The sequence below is a fragment of the Physeter macrocephalus genome, chromosome 9 (assembly GCF_002837175.3).
Source record: "Physeter macrocephalus isolate SW-GA chromosome 9, ASM283717v5, whole genome shotgun sequence".
Classification (NCBI taxonomy): domain Eukaryota; kingdom Metazoa; phylum Chordata; class Mammalia; order Artiodactyla; family Physeteridae; genus Physeter; species Physeter macrocephalus.
In genome coordinates this window covers 12,859,313-12,881,488 of record NC_041222.1, presented here as the reverse complement: position 1 = coordinate 12,881,488, position 22,176 = coordinate 12,859,313, and the positions used below count along the sequence as shown (strand labels likewise).

Genomic DNA, 22,176 nt, shown 5'->3' with positions numbered 1-22,176 from the left:
GCGGCACGTGGGATCTTCCCGGACCGGGGCGCGAACCCGGTTCCCCTGCATCGGCAGGCGGACGCGCAACCACTGCGCCACCAGGGAAGCCCTGATACTTTTGAATAAAGTAAGTGAGCACCAACATTGGGGAATTCAGGAATGCCTGAAGTATGGTTTTTAACAACTTTTTATAATTATCAAAATACTCATTTTTAAATAGATTTGGTCTCAAAAGATCAATGTTTAGGAAAGTTTAATATATATTTTTATAGATTACAAGGTCTTTGACTATTTCCTAATATATTTACTTTGCTGTCATAAACATAAGAAACACATAGACTCAACTCTTGACATTTCTTGTGCATTTTAATCTTTTCAGACTTTAAAATGGGACTAATAAAATACTAAAGACCAAATTCTGATAAAATTAATCTTCAGGGTGATGTTTATAAAGAGGGCTTGCCAGAAACTGAAAATGTTCACCAGTATTCACTTGTAAAAAGCATTATTTATATTAGAACTTTTTAAAATAGCAAGCACATTGGCCACAATTTGTTTATAATAGTTTTTGTAGCCAACAAAACAGCAAGATTTAAGAACTAGAATTTTGTATTACTAGTGTTGATTCTTTTATTTGATACCTTAACAATTGGTTTTTGCAAGCTATTTATCTTTATTTTGCAATTCAAAAAGATAAGTCCTTCAACCTGAAGAGATTCATCTTTTGGACATTCATAAAATAACCCCATATATAACAGTACTTGGAAGTAATGGATTCCACAAAAATACTGTTTTCACCTACTCCTTCAGTACACAAAGAAATTTTTTAGAATGCAGGGTTGAGTTTATGTAATGGAACAGTTGATGAATGCCTTCTTTATCTACAAATACTCTCTAAGTGATGCCATCCAATCCAATGGCCTTAATTACCACTCATATACAAATGATTACCAATTCTCCAGCGTGAATTCTTATGCCCAATCCAGACTTATTTCCCAACTGTCTCTTCAACATGTCCCACTTGGCTGTCTAACAGGTATCTCAAATTTAACATGTCCAAAACACACTCTTGATTCCTCCCCTTCCTCCCACCCCTGCCCTAATCTTTTTCACCCTCAGTCTTTACTATCTTAGTATAAGATAGCTCTATTTTACCAGAGGCTCACATCCACAATCTGGAAGGCATTCTTGATTACTCTCTTTCTCTCCATAACCCACATCTACTAAACCCATCAGCAAATCATTCCAAATATATACATAATCACCATGTGCAGTGCCCACTTCCCCACCTGGGTCACCACCGCCTCTCATCTGGACTATGATAAGAGCCTCCACTTATGCCTACAATTTATTCTTAACATAGCAACAAGAACATTAAACCTATCATCTCGCTCCTCTACTCAAAATCCTCCATGTCTTCCTATTTTACTCAGTGTAAAGATTATAAAGGCTTTGCATCATTTAGTCTTAACACCTTCTCTGAGCCTATCATTTATGGCTTTCCTATTTTTTACACTCCAATGATATAGTCTTTTTTCTGATATTTGAACACATTAAGCACACTTCCATTTTAGGGACTTTGCACTTGCTGCTCTTTCTGACTGGATCATTGTTCTACCGTATACACACATAACTTACACCCTCACAACCTTCAAGCTTCTGTTCAAATGTCATCATACTATAAACACTTCTCCTAACCTACCTCACTTGAAATAGCACCACTCCCATCTCAGTCATTATGAATACCCTCACCATGAGCTAAAGGAAAAACACTAGCTTCCACAGATGTTAGAGAGCAGTTTAGCTAATATCAACTCTACTTACTAATTAATTATAACATGTGCAACCAACTCCACACTTCCATGTATTTTCCAATCACAATATTTATCACATTTTATGCTATTACTTGTGAAATTACATCTTACCCACAAGACCACAAGAGCAAGGATCAGTTTCTTACAGTGCAATTTACTAGCATCTGATAAGTACAGCTAACATTTCTTGAGCACTTACTATGTAACAGGCACTGTTCTAAGTGCTTTAAATGCATTAACCCATGTGATGCACACAATGAAGGTATAAAATAGATACCATCTTCATCCCCATTATATAAATAAGAAAAAGACACAGAGGGAATAAGTTACTTGTCCAAGGTTATAGAGGTAGTACAGTGGTAGAGCTAGGATTCAAACCAGGTCCAGACACTGTATCCTTAATCATTATGCTATACTACATTTTAGTTGGCTAATGGAATCGAGTGTCAGGGGGAGAGGGCTTAATTAATGTAATTAGAGAAAGACTCTCTGAGGAGGTAATTTGAGCTGCAAATGGAATGATGTAGATTCAGCTAAGTGGCTATCTCCCTAAAGAGTGTTCCAGGCCTAAGAAATAGAAAGCAGAAATGGACAAGGACAGAAATAAGAGGGGGTGAGGGGGAGAGGGTCAAAGGGCCAGAAAAGCTAGGGTGCTAAATAAGCAGAAGAGTTAGGAAGTGACATTAAAGAGATGGGGAGAGGTCTGCATATGGGGCCTTACGTGCCTTGCTAAGAAGTTTTGGTGTTTTCCAACAGCAATGTGAAGAAGGATTAAACAGGAGAGTGCCATAACTAAAGCGCTGAGAGTCCTATCCCAATGGTTACTATTGAAGACTCTCAATTACCTCTCTTCACCTGAAGGACCCATGATCTTTTGGGAGAGAAACAAGGTTTGTTACTGGTCTGAGGGAAATGATAAATGGAATGACAAGACAGGGACCACACAACCTTGACTAAATTCACTGCTGACTAATGGCAATGTTGAGCCACAGGTGCGATAACATCTTTTGTAAAGCAGTAGAAGTTAGCAGTAGCTACAGTGCCACAGTAGCAAAAGCAAACAAAAAATGCTGATGGATCACAGAGGGTTCAATGCCACTTTGTGGGATAAACAGTAGAAAAGAAAAATCCACCAGAACAAAGAAACCAATCACTTAAGTAACTGTTGAACACTTTTAGGAAACAACAACAACGGTGGCTACGGATACCACTGCTAAAACCCTCCATAGGACATGCTTCACAAATGCACATATTTAGAAAATGGTACTCAGGAAACTATCACAGGGAATAAAGTAGGCATAATAAATGGTATATTTTGATATTTACATGCATAGCACATGAACCATATTAGGAAATATATGAGTTCTATCACCAACTGGTACAATGACTGTGGGGAAAGTAACAACTTCTAAGGTCCCCAGTACCCTTATTTGTAAAATGTGAGAATACGATAGGATACATTTCAATTCTTAAATACACATGCACACACACACCCCTATGACTCTTCATTCAGTAGTACAAATCCAAAGGTTTGGAAAACAGTTAAATGAGTCTAGACTGGCCTGAGATCATGCTGTTTAATATATAATGAGATATAAGTATGAAAATAGGGATTTCCCTGCTGGCACCGTGGTTAAGAATCCACCTGCCAATTCAGGGGACACAGGTTCGATCCCTGGTCCGGAAATATCCCACAAGCCGCAACGAGCAGCTAAGCCCATGTGCCACAACTACTGAGCCTGTGCTCTAAAGCCCAAGCCACAACTACTGAAGCCCACGTGCCACAACTACTGAAGCCTTTGCACCTAGAGCCCGTGCTCCACAACAAGAGAAGCCACCGCAATGAGAAGCCCACAAACCGCAATGAAGAGCAGCCCCCGACTTGCTGCAACTAGAGAAAGCCTGTGTGCAGCAACGAAGACCCAACGCAGCCATAAATAAATAAATAAATAAATAAATAAATAAAACAAGCATATGTTTTAGTGTTTTTGTTTTTTTCTTTCTTTTTTTTTGGCGGTACGCGGGCCCCTCACTGTTGTGGCCTCTCCTGTTGCGGAGCACAGGCTCCGGACGCGCAGGCTCAGCGGCCATGGCTCACGGGCCCAGCCGCTCCATGGCATGTGGGATCTTCCTGTACCGGGGCACGAACCCGTGTCCCCTGCATCGGCAGGCGGACTCTCAACCACTGCGCCACCAGGGAAGCCCTGTTTTAGTGTTTTAAATAATTTTTATACTTAGGTTGTCAAGTATAATGAAATGGAATACTGGAGCTGACATTAGGGGACTTGAGTTCTAACTGGTTCTTAAATTATTCTTTATAATATTCAACTCATCAAGTATCTGAGCCTCAGTTTTATTCAATACAAAATTATGTAACTAGGTAGGTGATCGATCTTCCAGTTCTTAAATTCTATATCTTCACAGTAGGCCATGATGTGGTACACTGCCACTTATCAAGACAGTTTAGACATAGTAATGGGTAGTCTATGAAAGCTATGTTGAGAGTCAGTATTTAACATGATACTTCCTTATTTAAGTTACTCATATTTTCCTTTCAGAGTTTTTAAAATAAAAATACTCAAGTGTAGGGAGGAGTCAATAGAAATAGATTAGTTGTTTTCTATATTGATGTTACTTTCTGAGGAACAACTACTACTGGTGCTTTTTATAGGAGTCTGTGCTTTGTTCATTTTCATGCTTAGGTATAAAAAAATAGAATTCTTACATACCTTTTTAAATCAAGTATTTAAGTTAGAAAACGGAGGCTTTCAAAAAACTATCTCTAATTGATACTATTTCTTGCATGAAACAGGATGCTGAAGATTTTTTTATTATTATTATTTAAACAAATACATTAACCAAAATCAACAACCTGAAAAACTAAAGACATAAAACATCCAAAGTTACAGAGGTCATATTTGACTCTGCTTTCATAAGAGTGTTCCTCCTTACCTGATGAAGAACTTCCAGGGTAACAGGATAAAAGAGGTTTTCAATAATTATTCGGAGCACAGGGCTCTGCCCAGGTAGGACTGTGCCTTCATTAGCAGGAGCTCCAGGAAGGGCCAGACTTCCTGACTGGACAGCACTGACAGCCTGCAGTGCAGCTTGGGCTCTCTATTTAACAATCCAAAATGAGAACTTGTGGTTACACAGAAGCATTATATAATCCTTAAAATTAGTTGATGTAAAGTAATATGAAGTAATATAGTTAAATAAAAATATACATATCTACTTTCTCTGGATGCATATATCCTAAAATTGTAATCAGTCAAGAATCAAAAGTCTTGCCTTCTTATCACAATGACACAATATTTAAGAAAGTTCTTAAATTTACTTGAAGAAATGAAAACAAAACCATGGCCAAAAAAGAAGAAAATTTGGATATAACTTTTATTTCCTAATTTTTTAATGACAATAGGAAAAAAGACAGTGTGAAAGTAAAATTAAAGGCCACTTTAAAAAAATCACTGAAGGGCTTCCCTGGTGGCGCAGTGGTTGAGAGTCTGCCTGCCGATGCAGGGGACACAGGTTCGTGCCCTGGTCCGGGAAGATACCACATGCCGCGGAGTGGCTGGGCCCGTGAGCCATGGCCGCTGGGCCTGCGCGTCCGGAGCCTGTGCTCCGCAACGGGAGAGGCCACAACAGTGAGAGGCCCGCGTACCACAAAAAAAAAAAAAAAAAAAAAAAATCACTGAAGTCCCCCTCTTCTTTTTTCCTCCCTGAACAACTGAGTTCTAAAGCCTTTGGGTGGCATATGATAGGCATAAATATGGAGGAAGAGAGGAGCTGTGGTGGTTCAGAGTGGGGCAAGGACGGCATCCCTATACAAAGACATCCTGGCATGGAGGATCAGAGCCTGAGGAACGCAAGGAGTGCATCCATGTGGTAGGTCTGCCTGGTAAGGGAAACCGGAGCCCAAACAAGGTAAGGAAGGTATCTGTGAGTGGGTAGCTCACTGCTGGCTGTCAGAACCTAGGGAGCATGAGACGGGTAAGAAAGGCATCCAGAGGAGAGTAGCCTAGCCAGGACTGTCAGAACCAAGGGAGAGTTAAGAAGGGGTCCACATGTAGTAAAAATAATCTAAGCAGGGTGAAGAGGAGGTCGGTCCATGGGGACCTGAATGGACTAAGGAAGTAATTCAATGGAGGGGCAGCCTGGCATGAGATGTTAGAATCCAAGCAGGGGCAGGCAGAAAAGTTTCTTAATATCATGCTCCACTAAAAGGAAGCAGGTGCTCTAAAAAATGTCTAGCTCTAAGCTGGAGCAAGGAAAGCACAAGATGAGTGTGTAACTTTTCTGGTTTTGTGGGGGTTTTGCTGTTGCTGTTTTGTACCAGAATGCAAAGAAGTTTTCAAAGAATGATGGGAATGAGCCAAAGGGACACAGAAGACAGCTGGAAGGGGCTCCCACTGGCCAAATATAGGACAATTTGAGAACCAAAATAATGACTGTAACAAATAAAAACCCATCAAATGAAATGGGAAACATTAAGTCCACAGGCTGATATAAATTGACAGTTGATAAGGAACAGTATATTTACACTGCCTTAAAGTACCTTCCCCCAAACACTCTTCTTTCCCCCTTCGTAAGTCACAACTTTACAGTGGAGAAGCCAGGCACACACCAGCCAAATCAAGTGATCAAAGAGCACACCATCAGTAATGCAACAAATTGAAGTTATGTGCTCCCTGATACGGTGCAACGAGAAAAAAAAGAGCATTACTTCTGTGACATTCCTGTCAAAGCTACATACACTGAATCTAATCACAAGGAAACATCAGACAAACTCAAATTGAGGGATGGTCTAAAAGATAAGTAGCCCATAATTTTCAAAAGCGTCAAGGTTACAAAAGTCAAAAAAAACCCTGTAACTGTTTCAGATAAAAGGATACTAGAAGATGTGATTTCTAAATGGAACATGTGATTATGAGTTATGCTTATTTTGCTGAAACAAACATTATTGGGACAACTGGAAAAACTTGAACGGGGACTGAGGATTGGAGGGAAGTAATGCATCAAATGTTAATTTCCTGATTTTGACCACTGTATTCTGGTTGTGTAGAAGAATATTCTTCTTTGAAGGAAATGCACACTAAAAGTTTGGCCAATGAACACAGACCAGATTAACAATTTATTCCCAAATGCCTCAAGGAATCAACAGTTCTTTGTATTATATCTGTAACTCTTTTTAAATTTTGTGACTGTCTCAAAATTTAAAACATTTAAAAAATAAAGTAGGTGAAAGAGGAGAAAATTGAAGAGAAAAAAAGCACAGTTAATGATTATTGAAATTAAATGCAAGTTTTCATCAGTCTTTTGTTCCGTACTTATAATTTCCTAAGAATGGTGATAATTAGTAAAATGTCTGTGACACAAAATGAAAAAATCCTACCACTTTAATGCAGATTCTTTCATTTCTACATATTGTACTCACCTGCAATTTTAAAGAACATAGTACTTTGTCATAGTATTTTGTTTTTTATATGAACATTTGTTTTGTTTTCATGACTTTAATTTTTAATTTACTATTTATTATACCACCTTTCTAATGTGAGATGAGTAGCTTTCCAACATTTTGCTATGAAAAATAACATTAAAATAAGTATCTTTCTGGAAAAGTGGCAGTCTTTTACTTTCTGTATGCTTAAGAGTTGAACAACTTGCACTTTTATATACATTTTTACCTTTTAATGCATTTTTATGTCATATACAGACTTTCATGTATCAAGTAAAACACACACTACCAAATGCTGTTTCCAAATCATCTTTGAGAACAATATATGATTTGAATATTTTATATCATTAGCTTTCAAAACTATGCTCTCGTAAAACCAAGTGTGTGGAATACTGAGCATCCTAATTCTGCTTCAAACATGGCAATTTATCTATTTTATACTGGGCTCCCCAGTAAGATTTTATTTGGAAAAAAGGGTTGTACTGCTTTCAAATTTGAAAACTGGCTCACATTTCCACTTTGAGCCTTTAAATAGGCAATGATGATGTTGGGAGGTCATTCAAAAAAGACTCAGGGGCTTCCCTGGTGGCGCAGTGGTTGAGAGTCCGCCTGCCGATGCAGGGGACACGGGTTTGTGCCCTGGTCCGGGAAGATCCCACATGCCGCGGAGCGGCTGGGCCCGTGAGCCATGGCCGCTGAGCCTGCGCGTCCGGAGCCTGTGCTCCGCAAAAGGGAGAGGCCACAACAGTGAGGGGCCCGCGTACCGCAAAAAAAAAAAAAAAAAAAAAAAAAAAAAAAAAAAAAAGACTCAGAATTAACAGAGGGATTAGAGTTAGCAGAAAAGAACATTAAAGTAGTTATTATAACTGTATTGTGTGCACACACACACAGAAAAAAGAAAGGTTAAGTAGAGACATGGAAGACCAACAGTGCTGTCCAACAGAATTTCCTGTGATAATGGAAATGTTTAACATCTACAGTACGCAATATGACAGTACTAACCACAAGTGGCTAGTGAGCACTCCAAATGTACCTAGTGCAACTGAGGAACTGAATTTTTTATTTTTTAATTTATTTAAATTTAGCCACATTTAGCTAGCAGCTACCATACTGGATATCACAACTTCATAATGTCTAGGAAAAATCATCATAGTGAGGCTCTCAGTGGAATAATGGTGCCTTTTCTTCTTCTATCAGGATGATTAAATCTCATCAAAACTAAGCCTGCATAACTGAAAGTAAACTTAACCTCACTAACTTTTTTCTGGCCGCACTGCGCAGCTTGTGAGATCTTAGTTCGCCGACCAGGGATCAAACCTAGGCCCTCGGCAGGGAAAGTGCAGAGTCCTAACCACTGGACCGTCAGGGAATTCCCAACCTCACTGACTTTACTTCATTACCCATAATCATTCTATCAATCCTTTTTATTAAACAATTCTATATATATGCTTACTGCTGCTATATTACTGTTATTGTTGCTACTGTTGCTGTTTCTCTTCCTTCACTCTTTCCTCTTTGGCACAGAAGATACCACAGTGGAGAAACATGCGAAGCCATGGTATATATTGTCCTAATCATTCTAGAGTTGTCAATATACTCTGCATTAGTACTTCACAGAGCATTGAGTACAAAAGTCTCTGCATAGCAGGCATGCAAAAAAATTCTTTTGACAATAAAAATCTGAGAAAAAGATTTATTTAATAAGTAACTCTATAGTTTCAATTTTTAATTAGGCAAAAATATTTAAGTAAAAAAAAAATGAAAGTGGAGGCGTACTTTCCACAGAAGACAACAGAAAAGTGAGGGGGGAAAAAAAGAAATGTCTTCTTAATATGAAGAGATACTTCAGATACACAGAAGACGTATTTTCTGTGTATCTGATACTAAACATTATGAGGCAGCAGAATTCTTATTATGGGATAGTTTTAAATGTTTCAGCAACAAATCCTCCGGAATGGTTACATTAACTAGTAGTAAAGGAAATAGCAGTAGTATGATGGAAAAATCAACAAATATTTTATTGAGGTGGGGGAGGTATATATACTTCATGTAAAATTTAAACATGCCTGGATAATGTGAAGAAGACATTTCTAAAATTGAGATGGAAATGAATACACAACAAAATTCACAGATCTTAAGTGTTCAGTTGGATGATTTTTTTGGGAAATTTTCTAAGGGAAAATCTTTCCATGGTCATCTCTTTGCAAATTTATAAACTTCCACCCAGAAGGTCAAGAAAAACTGTCTATACAAAAATGACTCATATTAATACAACCACTCCTCAAATGCTGTACCTCAAAATAGGATCTAAATTTTTTAGCTATAATTTTAGCTTAAACCAAGGGACAAAGATGCTTGATATTCACCTGACCCTCTGCCAAGTATGTCCATAAGCTGGAAAAGAAGTTATGTGCATGTTTTGGGATATCTTGCTATTCAAAGAGAAGAGAATGAAACAGTAATTTATCAGTTTCTGAGGGCTGTCTGAATAAAAAAACATCTGGTACATTTTATATATGCAAACAGGACCTTCAGTTTTGACTTCAGCTTTGGTGTAGGACTCTGAATAAAAGAAAAATATTATTTTATCAAACACCAATGCAAAAGATGGACAAAAGTAACAAAATGGAAAGGGTACTGGGAAGACATCAAGGCTATCTAAGAATAAACTAGGTCATTTGGGCTGGCTCTGGTTGCCAAGCAACTGGGATTTCTCACTGTTTCCCTTTGGAATAATCCAGTCTTAAGAGTTTTATTAAATTGTTTATATCGTCTTCAAGACTTTAACATATTTAGGAATAACACTAATGAGAAAACTGCATGACTTGCATGAAGGAGAATTAAAAATTCTTCTGAAAGATAGGAAATAAAATATAACTTCCTCCTCAAAAGGATCAGTTAGCAATATAGACATGTTAATTATCTACAAATAAATCTATAAAATCAACCCAATTCTAACTGTGTTTTTTGGGGTTAGGAGTTATCAAAATAATTCTAATATATCCTGAGAAATAAACAAAACATATTATCCATTTAATTTCTAAAAAGAGAGGGTAAAGAATAGGGCCTTGCCCTACAACATATTAAGCCTTAGGGACACTGAATTAGGAACGGAACAGAACAGAATCTAAAAGGTAGTCCAGATTAGACATGGACTGCATACCATGTGAGCCACACGCACATGAGGGTAGATGGGGGTCACGCAAACAGAATGTGTAGTCGTGTCTAACAAGTGTATATATGCATGTTGTAAGTACACATAGTCTGTGTATGGAAAACTAGACCATGACAAAAGACAAGTTTCACAAGAGTGGATATATATATATTTTTTAAGATTTTTTTGGATGTGGATCATTTTTTAAAAAGTCTTCATTGAATCCATTACAATAGTGCTTCTGTTTTATGTTTTTTGGCACGAGGCATATGGGCTTAGCTCCCCGACCAGGGATCGAACCCACACCCCTTGCATTAGAAGGCAAAGTCTTAACCACTGGCCTGCCAGGGAAGTCCCATGAGTGGATAATATTGATACGGGGGTTATTCAACTACAACAAAAGAGAAACTGGTCACTGGGAGTAAGAGAAAGACCAAAGCCTCACTCTCCACCCACAAAATATTCTTAACAAAACAAAGATTTAAACACTACAAATAAAAACAACCAAAATATGAAAGTATAAGAAAACATAGGTAAAAAAAAATGTTTTTAATCTTGCTATACTGGGTTTTTATGAGTATGGTACCCATGTCAGAGACCATAATACAACTTCACAGATGTGACTATTATATAAAAATATTTTTAAAATTGCATTAGCAGACAAAATTCGAGACAGAAAGTATATTGAATGGTGGCTGCCAGGGTGGGGGTAGAGGAAATGAGGAGTAAGTGTATAACAGGTATGGAATTTCAGTTTGGGAAGATGAAAAAGTTCTGGAGATGGATGGTGGTGATGGGTTGCACAATGAAAATGTACTTAATGCCACTGAACCATACACTTAAAAGTGGCTGAAGTGGTAAATTTTACGTTATATATATTTTACCACAATTGAAAAAATCAGGGAAAAACTGCATTAACAGAAATCACTATAAATACTTCACAAGTTATTAAATAAAAGAGAGTAAACAATAAAATACAATTTGTTAACTAGCATATTAACACAGATGGACAGGAAAACTGCTTGCTCATATATTATCAGTGGCACCCTAAATCAGCAAATAAGCTTTAGAGAAAGCAATCATGCAACATATATTGAAACATAAAACATGCATAGGCTTAGTCCCAGCAATTTTGTTGCCAGAAACATAAATAAGATAATGCTGCATGTGTGCCAAGATATGTAAGAATGCTGCTACAGTACTATTTGTAAGAGCATAACATGGCAAACAATCTCAATCTAAGAACAAGAAACTGGATAGCACAGGACAGGGAGATCAGCTCAGTGCTTGGTGACCACCTAGAGGGGTGGGATAGGGAGGGTGGGAGGGAGACGCAAGAGGGAGGGGATATGGGGATATGTGTATACATATACCTGATTCACTTTGTTATACAGCAGAAACCAACACAACATTGTAAAGCAATTATACTTCAATAAAGATGTTAAATTAAAAAAAGAAACGGGATAAATTATGGCTGCCCTTTTGAAGAGAGTATTATGCAGTCATTTAAAAATTATGAAGTACAAAAAATAAAATAAAAAGTATGAAGTAATTCTATATTTGTTGTCATGAAACAACATCCCTGACATTGTAGAGAAAAAATAATTAGTTTTCAAACTATTAGGTATAAAATTATATACGTAGACAATAACCTGAATAGAAAAGGGGTACACAGTAAAATGTTAGCAAAATGTTAATTAGTTATATCTGGGTAACTGGATTGTTTTATTTTTTATTTTTCTGGATTGTTTGAATGTTTTACCATGAGCATGTATCCTATTTACAAGGCAATTTTTCATTAAAAAAATTATACTATTTAAAAATATCTAACATTTTATTTACTCTTAAGTTCAGATAGTTTATTATAGGCCATTCATATCTCTTAGGTAAGTTAAGGATTGTGTGCAGGAAATGTCATCAGTGTTTTTAAAAATGTGGAAAGGGGCTTGCCTGGTGGCGCAGTGGTTGCGTGTCCGCCTGCCGATGCAGGGGAGCCGGGTTCACGCCCCGGTCTGGGAGTATCCCACGTGCCGCGGAGCGGCTGGGCCCGTGAGCCATGGCCGCTGAGCCTGCGCGTCCGGAGCCTGTGCTCCGCAACGGGAGAGGCCACAACAGAGGGAGGCCCGCATACAATAAAAAAAAAAAAAAAAAAAAAAAGTGGAAAACTATAAATTCAGCAGCTTGCATTATAATGACTTTCAACACAGAGTCAAAGAGCTGAAGGAGTTCTTTTGCCTAGAGCAAGAGTATCACGGTCAAATTGCTCTCAACATAATTAAAAAAGCCTCTTTCTTAAAATGTACTTGCTTTGTGGATAAATTTTTCCTACCCTGAAGTTACTTCAAACTACTATTTTAGCTACTTAAAAATCAACCTGGAGAGACACAGAAGTTTGAACATGAATTATATCAAAATAAAAACTGGAAAATGAGGTTAAGAAATGTTCATATTCTATATTCCACATTCATCTTGGAGAGTCAAAAATCATTTAATGAACATATCTATACAAATTCTTATTAACATCTTAAGTTCAGTTACTTAACATCACAATAGAAGCATCACTCAACTTCTCAATGTCTTTGTTACATATTCTGTAAAAAGAAGGGATTGACTTCTAAACACACAAATGTTACATATTCTGTAAAAAGAAAAGGATTGACTTCTATAGTTCCTTTCAGATCTGAGATTTTTAAGAGAGACATAACAACGTATGTTTTTTTCCACTCATGAAAACAGTTTCAAGGGAAAACTAAGTATCTGCCATTTCTAACACCTATCTTCAAACTTACTTCCAAATGGCAGTGCTTTCTTATTCTTAAGTCTTTGGGTAAGAATTTACATAAACAATCTTTACCAATAGAGCATTCTAAGATGAAGAAAAACACATGATTTTTTTTCCTCTGAAAAACAGAAAATTAAATTTAAGTTATTATATCATGTGTTCTTATAACTAATTTTAGAAATGCCTTTAATACTTACAGCTTGATTAGGTAGATTGTCAGTCTTAAGTTCTCTGTGATTGGAATACTGAATAAAAACAGGCTGGCTTCGAAGGTGAGGAGTAACAGGAGTGTAATAATTCACCATAGTAACAGCAGCTTCCTCAGAAGCCATTTCTAAGAAAGCCTGCAATAAACACAAGAAAGTAAAGTGAAAGCTCATGTTTTTGAAAGGCAGCTAAGAACTTTGTCATTCCAGCTTGCTCTAAACTCATGTATTCTCAAGAGAAATCACATTGCCCCCAAGGGGATGAAAAGACTTGTTTCAAAGTGTATCATTGACAGTAACTGAAAACATATTTGAAAAAAGTTGGGTTCAATAAACGATTTGGGACTGGGAAATTGCCAGTTGATTAAATGATTTTATGTGGTTTTTGGTTTTCTTCTTATTTCTGTTTCTTCTAAAATCTAGAAATAATTACAAAGGCAAAAATAAACATGTGCATCACTACTATAAATACATGCTTTCAGTTTCTTCCTAAAAAATTCTCAAACAGAGATGAGGCATAATGATTTGCTCTTCTTTACCTTTTTATAAAACAGCCATTTATGAATACAATTAGAGCATTCAGGTGCAAAGGCTCAATTGTACAAATTAGGGAAATGGGAGAACTTCCTACATTAAGTCAATATTGCTTTGGGTCATTCAAGTGACCTTTTTTGGATATTGGTAATCACTGTACTAATATTAGCTATTTGAAGACTAACACAAGAAGAACTGAGACCGAAGAAGCTCTTGGTATTTATGTCTTATTCTGTATAAAGCTTCTCCTAGCTGTCAGGACTCCCATTAACTTATGACAGGAATAGGATACTTACAGATCTTTAAGGTGGCAGGTTTTATCACCCTATCTTAATGGTTAAGAAGATAAAATATAGACATCTACAAAGCGTTCTGAGCCCTCAGAACTACCTATAAGAACATCTCAAATTTAAAATGCAGGAAGAACCCCTGATCCAAATCACTATCTTCGAGGAATAAAACAGACTTCGAGTCATTTATACTATCTAAAAGGTACAGATGTCCACAACACACTTTAAAGTTGCTATCCAATTGTATCAATAATACATTTTTTCTAATATTTCTAAGAGAAGTGGATAAAAATGAACAGGTTTCCTAACTACCTGGTTTTTAATCATCTTTTCAACAAAGAATTTGTAAACTGTATTCTAATAATATTCATTACATGGGGAGAGTCTCTTCCTGCAAACTCCTTTCTAAATGTTTCTAAACTCCTGCAATGTCTAACATCAGTCACACAAAGGAAAAGCTGAACAATGTCTTTGGAATATGATTCTTATCACAGGAATTTTTTCCTAAATGTATATACAACCTAAAAATTCATATGTAAAAATAAATTTTTCCACATGGAGTCCAGTAAAAGAATTATATATGTTTTCCCAAAGCATCCAAAGGGATCAATTTTCATAATGTAGGGTGGAGAGAAAACCGAAAGTCACTACCCACAGAAAGGCTGGTGAAAATAACCCCTACTCTGTCCTCAACACTCCACCTACAAGAACCATGGGAAAGATTATGCTTGCAAGTACTACTAGTGACTCACATCAGAATCTCCTGCTGAAGCAATTACTAACAAGATATTTTCTAAACAGGATTTATGATCAAAAGACAAGCAATTAACATAACAGTCAATTAGCACTACAGATAAATATAAACCTAGAACCAACTACAGAAACAAAGGAAAGTGTGACACTGCCTGCTGCCTCTCAGAGCTATTTGACATAAAACATAGGATACACTACACGAAACACGATAATGTACATAACACACGGCAGTTAGACATTTCACAGCCATTAGACACGGTCATGTTGGCTCTTTCAAACCGTGCAAACCATACTATTCTCAATAGTGGCATCTGTGATTAAAAAGATCCAAGTGCATGCACTATCTCCAAAAGATGCAAGAAAAATGTGTAAACACAACAAGGGCTGAATACTAAGACATATTATTTAACTTCTCCAGTTCTTAATAACCTCATCTGCATTAAACAGGGATGTTAAATAGTTTACTAAAGATAGAGGAGTCTGAATCAGACATCATTATCCAATCTCTGATGGTAATCAATCCAATCTCTTCTGATAATCACAGGATATTTTCATAAACCATTTTGTAATTAAGAATATAAAATATGTTTGTTAACAAGTCAATGAATAAGAGATAATCCTGTTTCCTATATTAACATTTTTGTTTGTTGCTTCCTGTCATTAAAAAGTTCTATTTTAAAAACTATTTAAATAGAATGAAATTTAGGGGGAAAAAAAAAAGTTCAAGAAAATAAAAATCTTTTTTTTTTTTTTTTTTTTTGGCCACACCTTGGAGGCTTGTGGGATCTTAGTTCCCCCACCAGGGATTGAACCTGCACCCCTGGCAGTGAAAGTACGGACTCCTAACCACTGGACTGCCAGGTAATTCCCCTAAAAATCATTTTATCATTAACACCCAGAGATAATAACTGTGGGTCAATCTTTAAAACTTACATACCTGGCTTTTTCCTTTCAACATCAAAAGATTAGTTACTTTGCCAAATGGTAGACCTAATGATATGACCTCTGCTTCGGTGACATCACTTGGAATTTTGCGAAGATGGAGAACACGGGAAGGCGAACAGGGAGGTCTATCTCCTTTAAATTTCTTGTTGTCATTCCCATTAGCTAAAAAATATAAGATTTTTTAAAAAATTACTGAAACTAATTTGGGTTGACATATTACATTAACCATATCATCACATTTGACATTTGATATTCCAAGAGTTTCAGGTTTTGAAATTCAGGAACTACGGGGCTGATGGGAGAAGAGTAGAAGACAGTGGAAAACAAAACCATCCACCTTTCAATGAATGGGTTGATTTTTCACTGCAGGTATTATATTTTTTAAAAATTGAACTCTGATTTTTAACATCAAGGAAAAGTGCTGGGTAAATGAATTACATATTTAGAGGTATCAAAACCTCTAAATAGTCAACTATTTGTTGTGAATAGAGAACAATATTTATAATATCTTTAATGTATTTTTAAAGGTATTTTTCTAATTTGTCCTATTACTAATTAAACAAATAAGAATAATAACTTTTAGGAAAGACAGTAATACAAATTTTATATTTATCACACCCTACGAGGATTTGGATTTGAGATGCATGTTTATGAAAATAAGTTTATTTCTTAAGCATCATATAATTCTTACCAATCTATTTTTTAAAGTACTTTTAGAACCTAAATTGTGGTTTCCTAGGATAATCTTATTCCTTATGATATAACAGGCAGTTCTTAACATAAGCATCATCACCTTTCTGGAAATGTAAATTTTTAGCCCCACCTCAGACCTACTGAATCAGAAACATCCCAGCAACTGTGTTTTAACAAGCTCTCCAGATGATTCTGAAGCAACCTAAAGTTGGAGAACCACTGCTGTAAAGTTAAGAAATCCATTATGCCAGTTTACAGCCAAATTTTATTTAAAGCCTATGTTTTAACAGTGACAATAACTAGAACTGACAAGCCTGTAACGAGTACTCAAATTTATGTACATAAGATTCAGAAATGTTTTTCTCCCAGAAATAGCACCAAGTAAGACTGAATGCAAATTATCTGAAAGCCAAAAGTTTCATTACAGTGTTTTTTTTAATACTAAAATATTTAGCAGTATTAGGAGGAAAATATAATCTTTCCAAACACCTAAGATTATCATTTTTCTAAACACTAATGAAACTTTACAATCAGGTGTCTGTGATCCTAAATAAACAAATTTCATGAGGACCACGTAAAAATTATATGGCAGTATCTTGTACCCATAGCTGTGGCACAGAACTCAACTTGCTTACAGGTAAATAGGTTGACTTAATACCAAAATCAGCACTTGCTCCCAAATTCTCTATGTTCATGAATGCAGGCAACATCCTACCTGGACCCAAATACCATCAATTCCTAGAGGTCCTTACAGGTCTGTGCCTGTATATAACAAATGCCTAAGACAGAGTGTGGAAAATAATCGGCAAATATTTGTTGGAAATTAATCTGGGAGGCAAGAGGTTCCTTCTTCTTTCTCATTAATCATCATGAAATACTGATTTTTCCCTCCAAAATGACTGATTCCATTTTCATCTCCACTCTCAGTGTCACCTCACCTATGATCTTGGCCCCTTCTACTCTCCCTTCCTCTAGTTTCACCCCTCCCCCACTTCCACTCAGATCCAACATCATATCAACCTAAACAGATGTATCATGTCATTATCCTGCTCTAAAAACCCTGACAGGATTCCAGCTACCTAAAATGCCCATTAGTTTCTAGCTTTCACGCTGTTTTCATTTACACTGTTTCACTGGAGTTGACAAAAATATACTAAGTTAAATATTATTAATTTTAACAGATGAAGAGACAGAGGTTCAGAGCTTAAATAATTTTTGTACACAGCTAGCAAGTGATAAAAGCATTATTCAAACTTAAGTTTAAAGGTAATTTTCTTAACCACAAAAATCTCAAAGTGTCTTACCATTCGTAGAAAAAAGTAAGCAACTTGACAGTGACAATAAATTTTCAGAGTATGCGCAGGTTTATGAGGATTATAATGATAATACTGTCACTAGATTAAATGCCAAATATCACCTCCTGGACAGGAGTGAAAGGCAAGCATGAAGTGCCTTTCTGCACCCTCCCTCCCTGTAAGCCTAGATGGCTAGACAATACCACCACCTTGTGCGTTCTTAACCAGCACAAAGTGTTAAAGACTAGAAAAACATACTAAAGGCCAAAGGCTTTTGTAAGTTTACGCAGAATATTCCAAAATGAATGAATGAACATTAAGAAGGTTGCTTCTTTAACTGAGGTGTTCAGAATCTCCGCAAAACTATGTGTGAGAAAAAATGAATACCTACACAAGCTATTTGAGCTTGCACTGAACTATCAAATAAAGACCTATGGTGACAAATTTTTATCAAGAATTATGCAAATATATCACCATTTTAGGTTGTTAACTGTTCTGCATTATAAAAGTGCCTGCGCTATGTTCAGAGCATGGGCTATGAAATCAGACATCTTGTTCTGACATAACTGAGCCTGAGAGTCTTCTCCGATAAAATGAGTATAATAACAGTATTTGGAAAATGTAGTATGAGTATTTGGAAAATTAAATATGATAACATTTAAATGCTAGGTGTAATGCCTATTACAAAGTGATCAATAATCTATGTCTTTTTTCTTAGGAGGGCTTATTTTACTTGGAAATATGTTCTTTTTACTTTTTTGGTGCTAAAATAATGATTGTGGACAACACTGGATTTTTTTCTCTTGATGTTCTTACTTTGCAAAATTGACAGTGCTTAAAATTAATTGAAAATTTTATTATTTTGTGTAATCTAAAAGCCTAAGAACTACTCATCTAGATGACCCAAAAAAGGTTATATCTAAAGACTTGATAAATATAACAATCTAAAAGTGAAAAATGCATATAAGCAATTATATGGAATTATAATTTAATAAAAGAGAAAACAAGAAAATTGCAATGCATTGAATACATAACTTTGACAAATTATTCCCTGTACAAAAGGATACAAAAGGATACACAAAAGGATACAAAAGGATACACCACAGACTTTCCCAAAATTGTATTATGAAAATAAGCATTCAAAATACTTAGCTTGCATAAATCTTGTACTTTTTGAATATAATGAAAAGTCCTGAATGCCTACTACATATTAATTATGCTCCAAAGAGATAAGTGGAAGAGGCTTTTTAAAAATTCATATATTCCCATCTCAAAACTGAAGGGATCTACCGAGAAAACTATCCTAGAAATATGGATCTTTTTAAAAATTCAACTTTATTAGGGTATTCTTTAGGTATAGTAAAATCCACCTGCATTTTAAATGAAGAGTATGACAACCTTTGACAAATAACCCATATGGCCACAAAAAAACATTGAACCTGGACTTTTTAATTATCAATTTGATTTTTAAAACAAGTACAGGGCTATTTAGGTTTTCTATTTCTTTTGCACCTGTGTTTTTCAAGGAATTGGTCCACTTCATCTAAACTGTCAAACTTATTGGCTTAAAATTGTTCACAATATTCACTTGATATCTATCTTAGCCTGCTCAGGACACCATAACAAAATATGACAGACAGAGTGGCTTAAATAATACAAATTTACTTTTTCACAGTTCTGGAGACTAGAAGTCCAAAATCAAAGGTCAGCATGGTCACTTTCTAGTGAGGATTCTTCCTGGCTTATAGACAGCCACCTTTTCACATGGTCCTCACATGGCGGGGTGGAGGGAAAAAGCAAGCTCTTTGGCATCTCCTTATAAAGACATAAATCCCAGTGAGGGCCCCACTCCAAAGACCCCATCTCCAAATAACATCACATTGGGGGTTAGGGCTTAAACATATGAATTTTGGGGGTACACATTCAGTCCATAACAATATCTTTTTAATGTCTACAGCATAGTTTTTGATATTGGTAATTTCTGTCTTTTTAAAATAAACTTACCTAGAGGTTTATTAATTTTATTGATCTATTAAAAAAACAGCTATTGGTTTCATTAATCCTCATTTTCTATGTCATTAACTTTTGTTTTCATATTTAATATTTTCTTTTCTATTTACTTGGGGTTTAATTTGCTCTTCTTATGCTACACTTAGAAGCTTAGATCATTCATTTTAGACTTTTTTCTAATAAAATATTTAAAGCTGTAAATTTCCTTCTAAGAACAGCTCTACCTGAACCTTACAAACTTTAGTAACTTGTGTTTTCATATTAATTCACTTCAAAATATCTTCTAATTTCCCTTGTGACTTCTTATGTGATCCATGGATTAAGTGTTACTTTCTTTTTCCAAGCAACTGGAGATTTCTTTCTCACATATTTGAGGATCATTTCTTAAAACTGCTAATACAATTCTAATGCATAATTTTAATGCATTCGTATTTACTGAGACTTAAGGACCCAGCATATAGTTTACCTTGCTGACCATTTCATGTGAACTTGAAAAGAATATGTATGCTGATGGTGTGCGGGAGACTGTTCCATATGTCAATGAGGTCAAGCTGGTTGACAGTGTGGAAAACTTCTATATTAGGTGATCTACAAACTTCTTCTAAAGGGTCACATAAATATTTTAGACTTTGTGGGCCATACAGGCTCTGAACCAACTATTCATCTCTGCAGTTGTAACATGAAAGCAGCCATAGATGACATCTTGCAGAAAAACCTGAACAAACGTTTTGGCCAAGCCAATAAATAAGTATGACTGTGTTCAAATAAAGTTTTATATATAGACAGCAAAATTTAACTTCATATAAGTTTCATGTATCAGAAAATTTTCATGTATCAGAAAATATTCTTTGTGTTTTTCACCATTTAAAATGGTGAAAAAGGACTTCCCTGGTGGTCCAGAGGCTAAGACTCCGTGCTCCCAATGTAGGGGGCCTGGGTTTGATCCCTGGTCAGGGAACTAGATCCCACATGAGGTGATCTACAAACTTCTTCTAAAGGGTCACATAAATATTTTAGACTTTGTGGGCCATACAGGCTCTGAACCAACTATTCATCTCTGCAGTTGTAACATGAAAGCAGCCATAGATGACATCTTGCAGAAAAACCTGAACGAACGTTTTGGCCAAGCCAATAAATAAGTATGACTGTGTTCAAATAAAGTTTTATATATAGACAGCGAAATTTAACTTCATATAAGTTTCATGTATCAGAAAATTTTCATGTATCAGAAAATATTCTTTGTGTTTTTCACCATTTAAAATGGTGAAAAAGGACTTCCCTGGTGGTCCAGAGGCTAAGACTCCGTGCTCCCAATGTAGGGGGCCTGGGTTTGATCCCTGGTCAGGGAACTAGATCCCACATGCTGCAACTAAGAGCTCGCGTGCTGCAACTAAAGATCCCGCGTGCTGCAACGAAGATCCTGCATGCTGCAACAAAGACCAGGCAGGGCGAAATACATACATACATACAAAAATAAATGTGTCTTTTTTGTGTTTTTTTTTTAAATGTAGGGCTTCCCTGGTGGTGCAATGGTTGAGAGTCCGCCTGCCGATGCAGGGGACACGGGTTCGTGCCCCGGTCCGGGAAGATCCCACGTGCCGCAGAGCGGCTGGGCCCATGAGCCACGGCCGCTGAGCCTGTGCGTCCGGAGCCTGTGCTCCGCAGCAGGAGAGGCCACAACAGTGAGAGGCCCGCGTACCGCAAAAAAAAAAAAAAAAAAAAAAAAAAAAAGTAAAAATAAATCTTAGCTCATGGGCAATACAAAAATGGGCAATGGAATGGATGGGGCCCACAGGGCAGAGTTTGCTAATGCCTGCTCTGGATCCTTACTGATTTTTTTTTTAAATTTAGAGCTATTTTTATTAATCTCAATATTAGCTCAAACTTCAGTGTGGCAGATTTGGGATTGAATTCTTGCTTGAATTTAGTGATTGCATGTCTTTTAGTAAGTTACTAAAACACTTTTTTTTTTTGCAGTATGTGGGCCTAAAACACTTTTAACTTTGCTTTTCACATATGTAAAATGGTGAGCCTTGACTGATATAGAGTATGAGATAGCCTAGCACTGTTTTGTTTTGTTTTTTTAACATCTTTATTGGAGTATAACTGCTTCACAATGGTGTGTTAGTTTCTGTCTTACAACAAAGTGAATCAGTTATACCTATACATATGTTCCCATATCTCTTCCCTCTTGCATCTCCCTCCCTCCCACCCTCCCTATCCCACCCCTCTAGGTGGTCACAAACCACCTAGCTGATCT

General features: G+C 36.4%; 1 protein-coding gene across 5 annotated transcripts in view; it reads right to left on the bottom strand.

Annotated features, from left to right (window-relative positions):
* PTBP3 (polypyrimidine tract binding protein 3) overlaps positions 1–22,176 on the bottom strand; it is a 72,874-nt gene that overhangs the window by 39,210 nt on the left and 11,488 nt on the right. For 3 of the 5 annotated variants that reach the window (XM_024126133.3, XM_028493644.2, XM_024126132.3), the window contains exons 2-4: positions 15,911–16,080; positions 13,388–13,534; positions 4,749–4,913 (exon numbers count right to left, since the gene is read on the bottom strand). In XM_024126133.3, coding sequence (XP_023981901.1) covers positions 4,749–4,913; positions 13,388–13,534; positions 15,911–16,080 — 482 coding nt within the window. The remainder of the gene's footprint in view (positions 1–4,748; positions 4,914–13,387; positions 13,535–15,910; positions 16,081–22,176) is intronic. The other 2 variants (XM_007106725.4, XM_007106724.4) reach the window with 1 other exon arrangement.